The sequence below is a fragment of the Alligator mississippiensis genome, chromosome 1 (genome assembly GCF_030867095.1).
Source record: "Alligator mississippiensis isolate rAllMis1 chromosome 1, rAllMis1, whole genome shotgun sequence".
Taxonomy (NCBI): Eukaryota; Metazoa; Chordata; order Crocodylia; family Alligatoridae; genus Alligator; species Alligator mississippiensis.
In genome coordinates, this window is record NC_081824.1 from 469,155,025 (window position 1) to 469,170,517 (window position 15,493).

A 15,493-nucleotide genomic window follows, 5' to 3' on the forward strand; every position below is an offset into this window, starting at 1 on the left:
ACTCCACAGTCTGCTAGCTTCCCAATGAGGATAGGGTGTGAGACTGTGTCGAAGGCCTTCCTAAAGTCTAGGAAGATGACATCAGCCTCAGCTCCCGTGTCCAGGCAGTGTGTGACCAGGTCATAGAAGGCTACAAGGTTTGTCAGGCAGGATCTACCTGTGACAAACCTGTGAGTAGTTGGAAAAAAGTTCTCAGCAAGCTTTTGGGTGCAATCACCCTTCTTCAGGCATAGGGAGTCTCTGCTGGCCTGAGATTCCAAGGAATGAGAGAAGCTAAAAGTTTGACAGGAATGTAAATAGGTAGGAATTAGGAAAACGAATGGTAGAGGAGGGAAGGGAAGGGGAAAAGGGAAGGGGAAAGAAAAGCCAAAGGTGAGTAAGGGAGACACTACAGTGGTAGTAATTCAAGGTAGAAAAGAGGCAGTCTGTGAAAAAGGGAAGAGCTGGAAATTAGGAAGATAAAGGGCAGAAAAGTAGGGGAGGGGAGAGAAGGGGAAAAAGCGGGGGTGGGAGATGTAAGAGGTCAGGCCTGGCACGTACCTGGTGAATCAGATGTCAGGCAGGTTATACTGTGTTGTAAATCCAAGGTCTATACTGAGTCCATGATTTTTTGTATCCGGTAGATTTATGAAGTGAAGTTCATCGGCTTGTCAATAAAAGGCATTTTGTAAATTCCCTTTGAGGATCAGAACTGAGAGATCAGAGAGGGAGTGGTTGTCTTGTGAGAAGTGTGCCCCTACAGGTAATTGGGTATTTGATAGATTTTTGTCAGGAAATGGGCGGAAGAGAACCTGATGGCGTTTAATACTGAAAAATGCAAGGTTCTCCATGTTGGGAAGAGGTTCTCCATCACTGGCACTGCAGCATGCTTATAGGCTCGGCAGTGCTACACTGGCTAGCTATCAAATTGGGGATTTGATAGATTTTTGTCTTTGATAGATTTTCGGTGTGCATTCATTCTGGTGTGCAGTTGTTGTTTGGTTTCTCCTACGTATTTTCCATCAGAGCATTCAATGCACTGGATGAGATATATAATGTTTCTGGAGGTGCCAGTGTAAGATCCAGCAATGGTGATGCTTCTGTTATAGGGTGTAGTTATTGTGGGGGTAGTAGAGATGTGTTGGCAGGTTTTACATTTCTTGTTCTCATGCAGGTTGTTGGCTCATTGATCTAGGGGTGTGAGAATTGCTTAGGATACAAGAGGTCCTCAGTTCAAATCCCAGATGAGCCCATTTTTGAACCTCATGTTGGTGGTATAGTGGTGAGCATAGCTGCCTTCCCAATAGTTGACCCAGGTTCAATTCTAGGGCAACACATCCCCTTATTTCTTGCCTAGTGCAGGGTGGCTGGACCCAATGATCTTGTGAAGTCCCTTCCAGCTCTTTACAATCAATCTATTGTCTGAATTCATTTGGTGTGGTCTGGGTCATAGGAAGTTTGCTTCTAGTGATGAGGTTAGTGAGGTTCGGTGCTTGTTTAAAAGCTAGGATGGGTGGTTCTGGAAAGACCTCTTTAAGAATTGGATCTTCTTCTAGTACGAGTTGCAATGGTTTAAGGATATTCCATGTAAGTTTCAGGGAAGGAAGATATGTCAAAAATAATGGTGTGCGATTTGTGGGGATTTTCTTTTTGTATTGCAGCAATTCTTCATGTGGTATCCAGGTGATTCTTCCAAATGTACTCACCTTTGGCTTTTCTTTCCCCTTTTTCCCCTCCCTTCCCAGCTTTACCTTTTGTTTTCCTAATTTCTACCTATTCACATTCTCACTGATATCCTGTCACACTTTTAGCTTCTCTCATTCCTTGGAAATCTCAAAACAGCGGAGTTTCCCTGTGCCAGAAAGCTTGCAAAGAACTTTGTTCCAGCTACACAGTTGGTCTAATAAAAGATCTCACATCTACTCAAAGAACCTTGCCTGCCTAAGATACTGCTGAGCTTTTAAAACTGGTTTGGGGAAAAAAATGTCCCATCACACAAGCTTCCTTCCTTTCCATGAACTTCTTGGTTTATAACATTCTGGCAGGAGAAATCTGCTCCTCCATGCTGATCCTGAACTTGGTTTCCAGAAACAATCTCTACCCCAGTGCTTCTCAAGCTAGATACCTAAGTTCTTCAATAAGCAAATATGCCGGGGAATAAGGGCTATGATTATGGAGGCAGAGCTAAGGTTTTCATAGATTTCATAGACATTAGGGCTGGAAGGGACCTCGGAAGATCATCGACTCCAGGCCCCTGCCCCAGGGGCAGGAAGTCAGCAGGAGTCATAGGATCCCAGCAAAATAAACATCCAAAAGTCTCTTGAAGGTGTTCAAGGTAGGTGCCTGAACCACATCTGACAGCAGTCTATTCCAGACCTTGGGGACTCGGACAGTAAAGAAGTTCTTCCTTATGTCCAGCCTGAGGAGTCATGGAGGAGTTTGTGACCATTTGACCTTGTCTTCCCTTGGGATGCTCTGGTGAACAGATGTTCCCCCAGATCCTGGTGAGCACCCCTGATAAAGTTATAGGTGGCCACCAGATCACCCCTGAGCCTGCGCTTTTCCAGGCTGAAGAGTCCCATAGCTCTCAGCCTCTCATCATAAGGTCTGTTTTCCTGCCCTCTGATCATGTGCGTGGCTCTCCTCTGCACTCTCTCAAGCTTCTCCACATCCTTTTTGAACTGTGGAGCCCAAAACTGGACGCAGTACTCCAGCTGTGGCTTCACCAAGGCCGAGTACAACGGGAGAATGACGTCCCAGGATTTGCTTGAGAAGCATCTATGCATGCAAGCCAGCGTTTTGCTCGCTTTACTAGCTGCAGCATCACATTGAAGGCTCATGTTCATCTTGTGGTCAATCATGACCCGCAAGTCCTTTTTGTCCATAGTGCTAGCCAGTGTAGCACTGCCGAGCCTATAAGCATGCTGCAGTGCCACAGTGATGGAGAACCTCTTCCCAACATGGAGAACCTTTCATTTTTCGGTGTTAAACACCATCAGGGTCTCATCCGACCATTTCCAGAGCCTGTCAAGGTCAGCCTGGATCGTTCTCCTGTCCTCTGGTGTGGATGCTTTACCCCAGAGTTTGGCCAGTCCACTTGTGACACCCATGTCCACATCATTAATGAAGATGTTGAATAGTGTTGGCCCAAGGACAGAGCCTTGGGGGATCCCACTGGTCACAGGGCACCATGACAATTAACTTCCATCAATTACCACCCTCTGGGTCCGACCACCGAGCCAATTACCCAGCCAGCATATTATGGTGAAGCCGAGGCCGCAGTTGGCCAGTTTTTCCAAGAGGTGATCATGGGATACCAGATCAAACGCTTTTTTAAAGTCAAGATATATGACATCAATCTCTTCTCTCTTGTCCAGGTGATAGGTTACACCTGGTCATAAAAGGAAATAAGATTGGTCAAGCAAGACCTACCTGCAACAAACCCATGCTGGGTATCCCTCAAGATGTTGCCATCGGCCAGTCTATTAAGAATGGCCTCTTTGATAATCTTTTCTAAGACCTTCCCCGGGATAGAGGTCAGACTGATGGGCCCTGTAGTTTGCCAGATCCACCTTCCTCCCTTTCTTAAAGATAGGCACCACATTGGCCTTCTTCCAATCTTTGGGCACTTCACCAGAGCACCAGGAGCTCTCAAAGATCTGTGCCAGGGGCTGAGCTATGATGCTCGCCAGCTCCTTGAGTACCCTGGGGTGTAAACTGTTAAGGCCAGCTGACTTAAAGGTGTCCAGCCTCTCAAGGTGTTCTTTCACGAGGTCAGCATTGATCACCCTTACCCAGGCGTTCCCGTCCCGTAATGGGGAGGGGCGCCCCTTGGGACTGGTCAAAAACCGATACAAAGTACTCATTTAGTAAGTTGGCTTTTTCCTGGGCATCGCTTGTCAGTTGTCCCATCTGGTTTACCAGGGGTCCAATGTTGCCCTTGCTTTTCCTCCAGCTCCCCACATATCTAAAAAAGGGCTTTTTATTGTCCTTGATACCTGTAGCTAGTTGGAGTTCCGTCGCAGCCTTGGCTTTCCTGGTTCACTCCCTGCAGGTCCGGACAAGTGCAGAGTATTCCTCTTGGAGGTGGATCCAGTCCTCCATCCTTTGTAGGTCTTTCTTCTTAGATGCAAGAGGTCCACTAGTTCCCTGCAGAGCCAAGGGGGCTGTTGTGACCTTTTGCTGCCTTTCCTTTGAGACGTAATAGACTTTGCTTGTGCATCCAGGATTGCTACCTTGAGGAGCAACCACTTGTCCTGAACTCCTCTCCCCTTTGGGTCGTGGTCCCTTAGGGCCTCACTGACAAGCTTCCTGAGATTGTCAAAGTCAGCTTTCCAGAAGTCGAGTGACTTCTGTATTGCTGACTGACTTGCCAGCTTTACGGTGGATGGTGAAGGTGACCAGCAGCTTCCTACATCTTGTTTATCAGCATCCCCATGCTGATAAACAGGTTGAATGAGCTTTAGTTCAAGCACTTCAGCCACCATTTTCAAGCGTGGGGACACTGATACAAGAGACGCTGTGGTGCTTTAATTAGAGTGGCTCTTGGAGCTGTTCTAATTAAAGCACCGTTCCCCACCCCCCTCCCCCCCCAAGCACATGTAAAAGTGCTAAGTGAGACTTAACAAAATCCTGGTGTCTGGTTGATTCATAGTTTTATAGACATTAGGGGTGGAAGGGACCTTGCAAGATCATTGAGTCCAGCCCCCCTGCCATAGGCAGGAAGTCTGCTGGGGTCAAATGACCCCCTGCAAAATAAGCATCTGAACGCCATTTGAATGAGTTCAGGGTAGGTGCTTGCACCACCTCTGGGGGGATTTTGTTCCAGATGCTTAGTGTTGAGCAGTGAAAGAGATATAAGGATTGTTATAAAAACAGTCCTCCATCACTGTGGCACCAGTGTTCAAAGCTGGGGGAAAAAAGCCCATAATTGCAAGATACAGGCACATCAGTTCATCATCCTTTAATTTTTCATGTCCTTGTGACAACATATTTCACAGAATTTGCAGATCTCACTTTGAGTCTGACAGACCACACACACCATGAGTGCTTCTGCTGTGGCCTCAGACTTGCTACCTCTGGGCTATGAATTGTGCACCTTAGCACCCACGCCACCCCAGGAGAACCAACACATCAGGGATGCATCGACAAGGGATGTCTTCATGTCAAGAACAACTGTTCCAGTCCACGTCATCTATCCTGCTAGTCACCATGCATTTCAGGTAAAAATCAGGTTTATCAGCCACCAGAGAACCCATTACTGAACATCTCAGCCATGAGATGAAATATGAGCTTCCTTGAATATAAAACACAATCACAAAAAAAATCATACCAATATCCAGGTAATGCTATACTACTCTTGAAAACCCTTTATATGCATCAACTAATTCATTTTCACAATACTCTACAAAGTAGGCAGGGTTGTTGGTTACAGCTGTCTTGGTCTAAGGACACAGGCAGGAAAGGTTCTTTGGGTAGATGTGTTGTCTTTTAATAGACCAACTAAAGGGTTGGAAAAAAGGATTTATTATCACCATGTTGGAGGGGCTGGAGTGTTCTTTTAGGTACAAGGGTCCCAGAAACAGGTGAAAAGCAAGTTTTTTTTATCCAAAACTCATTATTTTATCTGGCATTTAGCTTAGGTTGTTTCTGCTTCTTTCCCAGACCTGAGGAAAGAGGGCACTTTGTGTTCAAAAGCTTATCTAACATCTCTCCAATAAGAGATGTTAGCAAAGAGCAAAACAGAACCAAACCCTACCCCACCCCTTGCTTCTTGCATTATTTTAGAGGCAAGAAAACTTAAGCCTGTGTCTGCACCAGAGAACTGAACTGTTGCTACTGGAACCAGTCATACTGTACTGATTTTGGCTTAGTAGTTCAATGCCTTCACACTAGCTATGTCGACCCATGTTCTGAATTACTGCAAGCTCTGACCTGCCTCTGAACTAACACTGCTTTGTACTGTTCCAGTTGGGCAAGTGTAGCAGCAAGGGATTCTGGGAGAGTTTGAAAGGGCCTGGATGCCCTGAAAGACAGTCGTCTAGCAAATTGGACTGTTTTTTAACCCTTTGGAAAGCTGGTCTAATCCAATGCCATTCAACCAGAATAGAGCACTGGTGCTCCCCCACCTGTTGAATACCTGCATTTCTCACAGTATACGAGGTCTTGTCCACAACGGAGGATTTAACCTCGTGCTGTAGCATTCATACATAATTGGTTTAACTGTCGCGTATCCATATTAGCCACAATGAGTCAGTTTAATTCATGCTCATGTGCATACTGGTGCTCTTGTAAACCTTCTAGGTGCAATACCTCCTGTGTGCTGAGCTCAAGATTTCTGGATAAGCTCTCAGAACAAACAATACAACATGCACTAGCCAAACCGTTTCAGCTTGTTGGCATGATCAGTGGCATCCCACTGGTTCAGGATGAATTCGTTAAATTTTATCTGGTTCTTAAACCTGCTGGCAGGTTTTCTGTTCTCACTGGTGATTAAACCATTGAAACACCATTTGTAGACTGTCTGGGGCATGTTTAACCATGGTATATAAGCATTCTGGGAGCTATTGCTGGTTTAATTTCTCTAGCACAGGCCATGCCAATGTGGCTGGCTGAAGGCCACAGATGGAGTGAGAGTCAAGACATGATTAAAAATGAACGTGCTCATTCTTAGTCCCGTGCCCAAACCAATAAACCATGAAGCTCTCTAAATAGGTTGCATTGAAATTACATGTTAAAGAAAAGCTGATCCCATTGGAAAATATTAAACTATGTAATTCCACCACCATGCACTGAAACTATCAAAGCATAATAGTTAATCCCAATGCATAACAGCTAATCCCAAAAGTAGATAATGGTATTTCCTATTTACCATAGGAATTTCTGCAAGGCATTGTTTGGAAAGAATCTGGAAGGTGCTAGTGGTATGTTGTTATTGGTACAAGCAGCAACAGCATCCAAGAGGACAAAGCATGGAAATGAGCATTGCTATGGAAGGAAATTTTAGAGAAGGTTGCACCCATTTTGATCAGCACAACATTCAGGCAGTTTCCAGAGAACAAAATTCACATTTGCATCATGAACAAGTGTAAGATCTATGCAATGCATCAGTCACATGCAAGCTCTCAGGTATATAGTTCAAAGACTCTTAATCTTCATGGCATCCCAGGAATTTATAACCTCTTGATCCCTGAGAACACACCTGGGAGCACATTCTTGTCCATTCCCTAATCTAGCCATGAGTTATATCCCATGCTGCTCTTTGGGGTTTGTAAATGAAACGTCAGTCTTTATTATTAAATCCAGTGAACTTAATGACCAGAGTTATAGATGTTCAGCAAATGCATTTAATAATGATTTAGAATCATAGTGCAACTTTTGCCCTGGAGGGTCTTTAATGACTACAGATAGTCAGCGTCTCAGTTTTACATCAGATTCAAAACAGCACCTAGTCCCCATATGCCTTGTTGGAGCAATGTTTCCAAGTGGAGAGTACTGTGTATTCAGGTTCTGATTCAGTCAGCTACAAAATAAACCTAACCTTAGGAAGATACAAAGCCCTACTGATGCAGGACTGCTTGCCTGCTTAAAGAAGCAATTCTCAACCCTGGGGTGCTATAAGAGATCCTTTTAAGGATGCTATGTGGGGGCCCTGGAACATTACCACTGCTAGGTGTGCAAACACCTACCCATGATTCACAAAATAAACCCAGAGATTTCAAATAGGAATCCATGGTGTCAAAACCATTCTGACCTGTTGGGAGCTTTCAACAGAATAATTACTTTATTACTTTCTATATTAAAAAAAAGGAGTGAAAGCAAAGAGCTGGCATTTTCCAAGGGGAGCTTTGAATCTAATGAGGGGTACCATCAGTCTAAAAAGGTTGAGCACTACTGGTTTAATGCTATACATACATGCTGAACTACTTTTCTGGCTCCAGACTTTAATCTCCCTTATCATCACCTGAAGTACCTGGCCTTCCCTTTCAAGTCTCCTTATACAGTACTACCTTGTTCTGAATCAGCATTTTCCAGACTTCCAGCCAAATGAATACAGTCCTGAACCAATAAGCAAGTGAACAGATGTTCACTTTTGATTCCAGAAATGCAGCCATCTGCCTGCAGTGGCCCAGGGCAGAAGCCAGGGGGTGCTAGAACATGCCTCCCTGCTTGGCTGGAGCAGACGGCTTTAGCCAAGGGTAGCCTGCCCACCCTGTGGGGTGGGGGGGCCGGTACAAAGCATCCTGGGATGCTGGGGGACTGTGAGTTAACTTGAATCTGGAGGGGATCTGGGGCAGAAGTTCAATAAACCAATTTAATTTAAATCAGTTAAGTCTGATACTACATCCACACATCCATCCAGGTTTATCTTAAATCTGTTTCGTCAACTCTGAAAGCATTTTATGTGCACTGAACTTCTGTTGTATTACGGATCGCTTATACCAGTTTATGTGTGATTTCTGTCCCCAGCCCAGATGTTCAGAACTTTGCTTGTCCTATTCCATGAGCAGATACATCTGTACATTCATGTGCCTAAATTGCACAAGCAGTTGCAGTAACTTCACATCTTAGAGTAAAATGTGTGCATAAAGGGGTAATTCTGTATGTGATCCCCTACACAATAATTATTTTATCTTTCAGTGAAACACAGTTGTTTTCTAGTGAAGCGTAGTGAAGGTTTAATAGCCCACACCAATGTCATACAACATTTTAGAGACAGAAAATGAAGAATATTAGATCTAACTGAATCTGTGGGCAGAGAATTAAAGGTAGAACTGGAATTTAGCCAAAGCACTGGCATTACCACATCTGATCTTGCAAAACATGCTGTGGGATGTAAATAATGGTCTGTGGTTGGGAACCCCACAGAACCCTCTGATAGCTCTGCTCTCAACAGTGTGTCAACTAACTGATCAATTAATGGCTCCGAAAAAGACCATACATAATAGATCCCTAACACCACTTCTGGCTAACTTCAGTGCTCTGTCATCCAATTTGCCTGAGTAGTTTTTGAGACATGAAATATATTTTCTTCTATAGAATGGTATATTCTATTCCATTAAAAATGCTACTTATAATTCTTTTAACAATCATTCTAATTCTTTCCTGGCTTTGTTTTCCAAAAAGTGACTAGAAGAAATGGTTTCTGGCCAGGGTTATGACTAAAGTGAATAGCTCTCTTATCAGGGAGATTTGGTGAGCTTAAATTTTCTACGAACACAAGACACATAAGCTTGTTAAGCATTTCGATCCCTTGCCTGAAAGTCATGTGATTATTTTGTAAACATATTTGGTGTTGCAATACATTGCATTTGTGTGAGAGCAGGACTGAGGATTTGGGAATGGAGTTGCAAGTGCTGCATATCTACGCATTTGATAAAATCAGATCAAAAACTGGCACTGCCTCCCTTCTTAATTTAGTCATTTCCAGGGTCATCAAACATACATGAGTGGATAACAATTAGCTTCCCTGTTTGGTTGAAATTTAGAATTACATTTTGCTAAGTCTTCAACCCTTTACAAAGGCTCCTATGTCAAGTCAAATATATGGCCAAGATTTTCAGCACTGTGCTATCAGGTTTTGTTAGTTATTTAGGTGCCTTCTGAGTGGTTGGCATTTTACAAAACATAGAAGACACAGTCTGTGCTCAAGGAGATTTACAAGTGCTCTGATTAAATGTATTCATAATGCATTCTTGCTATTTTAGTTCAGTCTACCAAGCCATATCTAATCATAAGTTCATGATTTTAAGGCCAGAAGAGAGAATTGTGATTTTCTTGTTTGACCACCTACATAATATGACATGAAATATCTCTGTATTCATTTTGTCTTCAAGTTCAGTAGCTATGTACAATACATGGGGGCAGACTTGATCTGTCAAAAGTCATGAAATTAAAGTGTAAGACTGAAACTCCATCCTCAGCTCATTTCAGTATTACAGGTAATGTGGTACCTTATGTATTGACTGTTTTGGAGCCTGCAGCAACACACTCTTTGACCAAACGAGGAAGCAAAGGGCAGCGTCTTTGAATTATAGTCAGCTCTTTCAGTTGTGTCACAGGTTTTGTATTGCTGGGTGTATTTCTTAGGCTCCTGCTCCCAGAATAAAAAGAACCTAAGGCCATTGAAGTCAGCAGAATTCCCATCAACAAGTTCTTATTTCTGGATATGTTAACTTATTGTTAATACTATCCCATTGCTGTTGTTTTCCTGTTCAGACATTTTATCAGTTTTCCTTTCAACATACAGGTAACCCCTGCTTAGCGCTCTTAATTGGTTCCTGAAAAACCGAGCGTTAAGCGAAAACAGAGGTAAGCGAAAGCAAAAGTTTCTGACGACCCAAGATGGTGACCACAAGTGTTTTTAATGACCCAAGATAGTGACTGCGAATGTTATAATGAAATACACTGAGTGCTAGGTGGAATCAGGTATCAATTTAACACAAGCGTTATAGCAAAATAGCGCTAAGCAAAACAGCGTTAAGTGGGGGTTGCCTGTAAATGGACAGAGGTAGTTAGTTGTGTTAGTCTTAAGTCAGGCAGGAGGTATGGTAGATCTTATAGACTAACTGAATCAGAGGTGCATACAGATATCATAAGTCAAATGCCAAAGATGCTAGGCTTGCTATCAATGTCAGCAAGGAATCAATAAATCTCAGGAAGATATGGCTAGGGACTGACAATATGGAAAAGGTAGAGAAATTTAAATATTTAGGAACAATAATTACTGAGGACAATCAAATGGCTGAAGACTACATGGCAAGAATGTGCAATGCTAGTATATGCCTGTTGGCCTAGATCAAACCTTAAGAAATCTTAACATCCAGCTTTACAGTTCAATTGTTCAATTTGCGCTTTTCTATGGATGTGAATCCTGAATGCTTGACAAAGGCAAATGGAAAAAGGCTGTGAGCACTTGAAAGAAAAGTACTTCAAGAAAATATTTGGTGCAGTGCGAGCAAACAGCGTATGCAGAAGACATGATCAAGAGCTTGCAGAGCTTTACAAAAGATTGGATGTCCTGAGCAAGATAGGAGTGCAGAGAACGACATGGTCAGGGTACATAGCAAGAAGCGATGAGAGAAGACATATGAGGAGGGTTTTGGATGCTGCGGTGGAGAGTATCGGACCTTGAGGCAGACCAAGGCAACGATGGGAAGTGAACGTAAGAACTGATCGGGGTGAGATAGGCGAAGATGTGCCATGGTGGACGGAGACGGTGTAAGACGAGAGGAGATTGAAAGCTGTGAGACCAGAGGGCCCTACTACATGCTCAAATTAAAGTTGGATAGAAATCACCTATAGAGTTGTGACACATTTTCAAGCACTAACTTTGTAGCTAGTTGACTATTTTTATAGCTGGAGTCATTTTGAGTGTGTGATGATTACTTTGCGCGTGTGGCTGGTCTAAATATATGGCCTGATTAACCAATGAATTGTGTGGTAATTACTTTGCACGAGTGGCCACTCTTACTTTGTCCCTAGGGCCGGTCTAAACGGAGTCCACGATTCACCAGTGAATGGCTCTGGCGCCCCCAGTTGGCGCTGTGAGTACATTCCCGCTCCGTGGTCTGGGTCCCTCAACTCGCCTGCCACGACTTGATGGAAAATGTAAAGAAGAAGGGGTTCAGTGGTGTTCCTTCCTCCTGGACCCGAAGACGGGATACTCACGGGTTCGCCACGGTGGTTCTTGGGGCTCCGCCTCCCCTACACCCCGTCCGCTCGCCAGCCGTTAGGTCTTCGTGCTGCTGCCCCGACTCAGGGTTATGGCTCATGTGTTACCCTCAGGGGGCATCCACCTCCACAACTGTGGGTACAGCGCAGGCTTAGGCCATCAGCCTGACCGCCCTGATCCCTACGCCAACCCTGAGGCCTAGGATGCTGACTTCAGGGTCTGATGACAAAGAGTCGCCACAATGGCGTAATAAATGTAACGTGCAGCCAGAGAGAAAGACAGAGAGATGCTTTTGTGAGGTGGCTTATGAAAGGTTATGCACCTCTGATTCAGTTAGCCTCTAAGGTGCGCCTCTAGACTGCCTTTCAGTACTCCCCATTTGAGAACCAGGCCCAAGAAAGCTTGTTATACTGGAGGCGAGAATAAAAAAATACGAATACAGGTGATAATCAAGGACAACCTTAACTCTGCCCCTAGCCCAGTGCATGCTGGGAGCAGGCCTCTTCCAGGCCCCAGTGCACACTGGGAGCAGGCCTCTTTAATGCCTCAGTGCATGCTGGGAACAGGCACTTTCAAGCCCGCAGTGCATGCTGGGAGCAGTCCGTTCCCAAGGGAAGCCTGGTCCCCAAGTCAGGGGCTGGCACGCAGTGCATGCTGGGAGCAGGCCTCTTTAACACCTCAGTGCATGCTGGGAACAGGCACTTTTAAGACCGCAGTGCATGCTGGGAGCAGTTCATTCCCAAGGGAAGCCTGGCCCCTCTATCAGTAAGATCGTAAGGGGCTGGCACGCAGTGCATGCTGGGAGCTGTCCCCTTCAAAGCCGCAGTGCATGCTGGGAGCAGCCCCGTGGTGAGATCACCTGGGGCTGGCGCGCAATGCATGCTGGGAGACCTCGCCGGCCAGGCCCGGCTGCCCGCTCTCCTCCGTTGCCACGACGACGGCGCCCCCGCCCTCCTCCCCGCGAACGCTCGCGCTCGGCGGCACGTGACCAAAACAGCTCCCCCACGTGACGGGGCGCCTGCCCATCACAGCCCCGCGACCCAATCCGAGCCAGCTTCCTCCTTTTTGATGCCGCCCACAAGGAGCCGCTCAGCCAATCCAGAAACCGGCGGGGGCGGGCCCCTTTCGGCGGTTCGACAAAGCCCCTGCGATGGGCGGCCCGCGCCGCCAATAGCCGTCCCGCCTCTCCTCCTGCGGGGCCAATGGGCGGGCCGCGCGCCCCGCCCCGCCCCGCCCCTCCTCCCTGAGCACTGCGGTAATATGGCTCCGCCGGCGGCGGTCCGGCCCGGTGTCGGCGCCGGCCGTCATTAACCCCCGCCTGCCCGGGCGGCCCTGATGCGCAGGCGCTGCCGGGCCGCTGCCTGCCGCCGCCATGAGCTCGGCCGCCGGCCCCGCCAACCGCGCCTGGCACGTGGAGCTGCCCTCGCAGCAGGTAGCGGGGCTGGGCTGGGGCAGTGGGGTGAGGAGAGTGGCGTGCTCGTAGGGGGTGGGGCAGGCCAAAGGTTGCCCGCTGCCCCTGTTTGCTGAGCGGGTTGTGGAGGGCACTGGGTGAAGGGACCCGCATACGAGCCTGAATAAGGGAGATGTATGGGAGGGACTGGCAACTTAAATACCTTCTACCCCCTTCTGGCTTAGCGGCAAGAAATAAGTAAATCCTTCAAAATATTTGATTATTTTTTTGGGTGGGGGAAATTCCCCCCTTTCCCTCCTTTCCAATGAATGAAACATGCGTCGCGTGTATTTGCTTTCTAGGAGCAGAAATGACCGCGCTTTTAAGGAAACGTTGTGCAATATTCGCAGCAAAAATAATAATATTGGAAGCAAATATATTGGGTAATATTCACAGGAAGCGAACGGGTGAGGAGGCAACGGGATAACACGTTACGGTTTTCACATGGGCCTAGAAATACACCCCTTTGTTTGATCTGGTACTTGGAGGGCTCAGATTATGAGGTATTATTCTCCAGTGGGTTTGGCTTAACAGCTAGTTAAAGTATTAGAGGACTAGGAACTACGAGGGAAAGAGACGGCTGCAACGTAGAAGCCAAAGCTGAGGGTTTGAAGGCAGAAGCTAAATGACTCGTTTGAGGAGCTTGGATCTGAATCTGAGCTCCCGAATCCTGGTTCAGAGTCTTAATCGTCATATCTAGAGTTGCCTGATATCCAGAGTTGTCTATAATTTATACGGCAGTGAAAAATGTCTTTCACGAAAGTGCTCCCGAATCCTGGTTCAGAGCCATAATCGTCATATCCAGAGTTGTCTAATATCCAGAGTTGTCTATAATTTATACAGCAGTGAACAATGTCTTTCACGAAAGTGCTCCCGAATCCTGGTTCAGAGTCTTAATTATAATATCCAGAGTTGTCTATAATTTATACAGCAGTGAACAATGTCTTTCACGAAAGTGCTCCCGAATCCTGGTTCAGAGTCTTAATCGTCATATCCAGAGTTGTCTATAATTTATACGGCGGTGAAAAATGTCTCTCGTGAAAGTGCTTCCGAATCCTGGTTCAGAGCCTTAATCGTCATATCCAGAGTTGTCTAATATCCAGAGTTGTCTATAATTTATACAGCAGTGAACAATGTCCTTCACGAAAGTGCTCCCGAATCCTGGTTTGGAGTCTTAATTATAATATCCAGAGTTGCCTAATATCCAGAGTTGTCTATAATTTATACGGCGGTGAAAAATGTCTTTCACGAAAGTGCTCCCGAATCCTGGTTCAGAGTCTTAATTATAATATCCAGAGTTGTCTATAATTTATACGGCGGTGAAAAATGTCTCGTGAAAGTGCTCCCAAATCCTGGCTCAGAGCCTTATTAGACAACTCTGGATATGACGATTATCCAGAGTTGTCTATAATTTATACAGCAGTGAACAATGTCCTTCACGAAAGTGCTCCCGTATCCTGGTTTGGAGTCTTAATTATAATATCCAGAGTTGCCTAATATCCAGAGTTGTCTATAATTTATACGGCGGTGAAAAATGTCTCTCGTGAAAGTGCTCCCGAATCCTGGTTCAGAGCCTTAATCGTCATATCCAGAGTTGTCTAATATCCAGAGTTGTCTATAATTTATACAGCAGTGAACAATGTCCTTCACGAAAGTGCTCCCGAATCCTGGTTTGGAGTCTTAATTATAATATCCAGAGTTGTCTATAATTTATACGGCGGTGAAAAATGTCTTTCACGAAAGTGCTCCCGAATCCTGGTTCAGAGTCTTAATTGTAATATCCAGAGTTGTCTGATATGTAGAGTTGTCTATAATTTATACGGTGGTGAAAAATGTCTTTCATGAAAGTGCTAACAGCTTATAAAAAAAAAAAAAAAAAAGCTTACATTTCTTTCACAAAAATGCCAATAGTAGTAATAAGCAAAAGTGACGAAGCTTGTAAAACTCCGGTTTTTTGGGAGGTAGGTGAAGCAGAATTTTTTTCTTAATGTCTAATCGCAATTTTGAAACGCAAAACTGTAAAACTCTTGGTTCAGAGAGGAGACCTTGTATTAGACCTGCTAAGAAATCGTGCAAAAATTCTTGTTTCTTAGCGGGTCTAATAAAAGGTCTCATCTAGAATTTTACATTTCTTTTTGTCTCAGACCAACACGGCTGCCAAATACACAATTTTGAAATCTAGATCTAAATCTCATCCAGCTTCTCATGGTTATGTTGGCTCCCTCCCTGTGAGAAATAAGGTGGAAAACGCTTTCTGACTGGTAAGAGATATCAGACTGCTTTGAGTGCAGTACAGCATGCAGGGCAATAGTCTCACCTGCTAATGCAGAGTGCACCTGACTCCTGTTCCAGCACTTTGGTGCTACTAGCACACTCAGTGCTACACTTTT

At 45.2% G+C, this 15,493-nt stretch overlaps 1 protein-coding gene across 2 annotated transcripts in view; it reads left to right on the forward strand.

Moving 5' to 3' along the window:
* Window positions 1-12,895: 12,895 nt before the first annotated feature.
* The window catches only part of UVRAG (UV radiation resistance associated), a 143,590-nt gene continuing 140,992 nt past the window's right edge, over window positions 12,896-15,493 (forward strand). The window contains exon 1 of one of the 2 annotated variants that reach the window (XM_059722560.1): window positions 12,896-13,085. In XM_059722560.1, the coding sequence (XP_059578543.1) occupies window positions 13,026-13,085 (60 nt within the window). In that variant the 5' untranslated portion in view covers window positions 12,896-13,025. The remainder of the gene's footprint in view (window positions 13,086-15,493) is intronic. The other variant, XM_014601517.3, reaches the window with a different exon arrangement.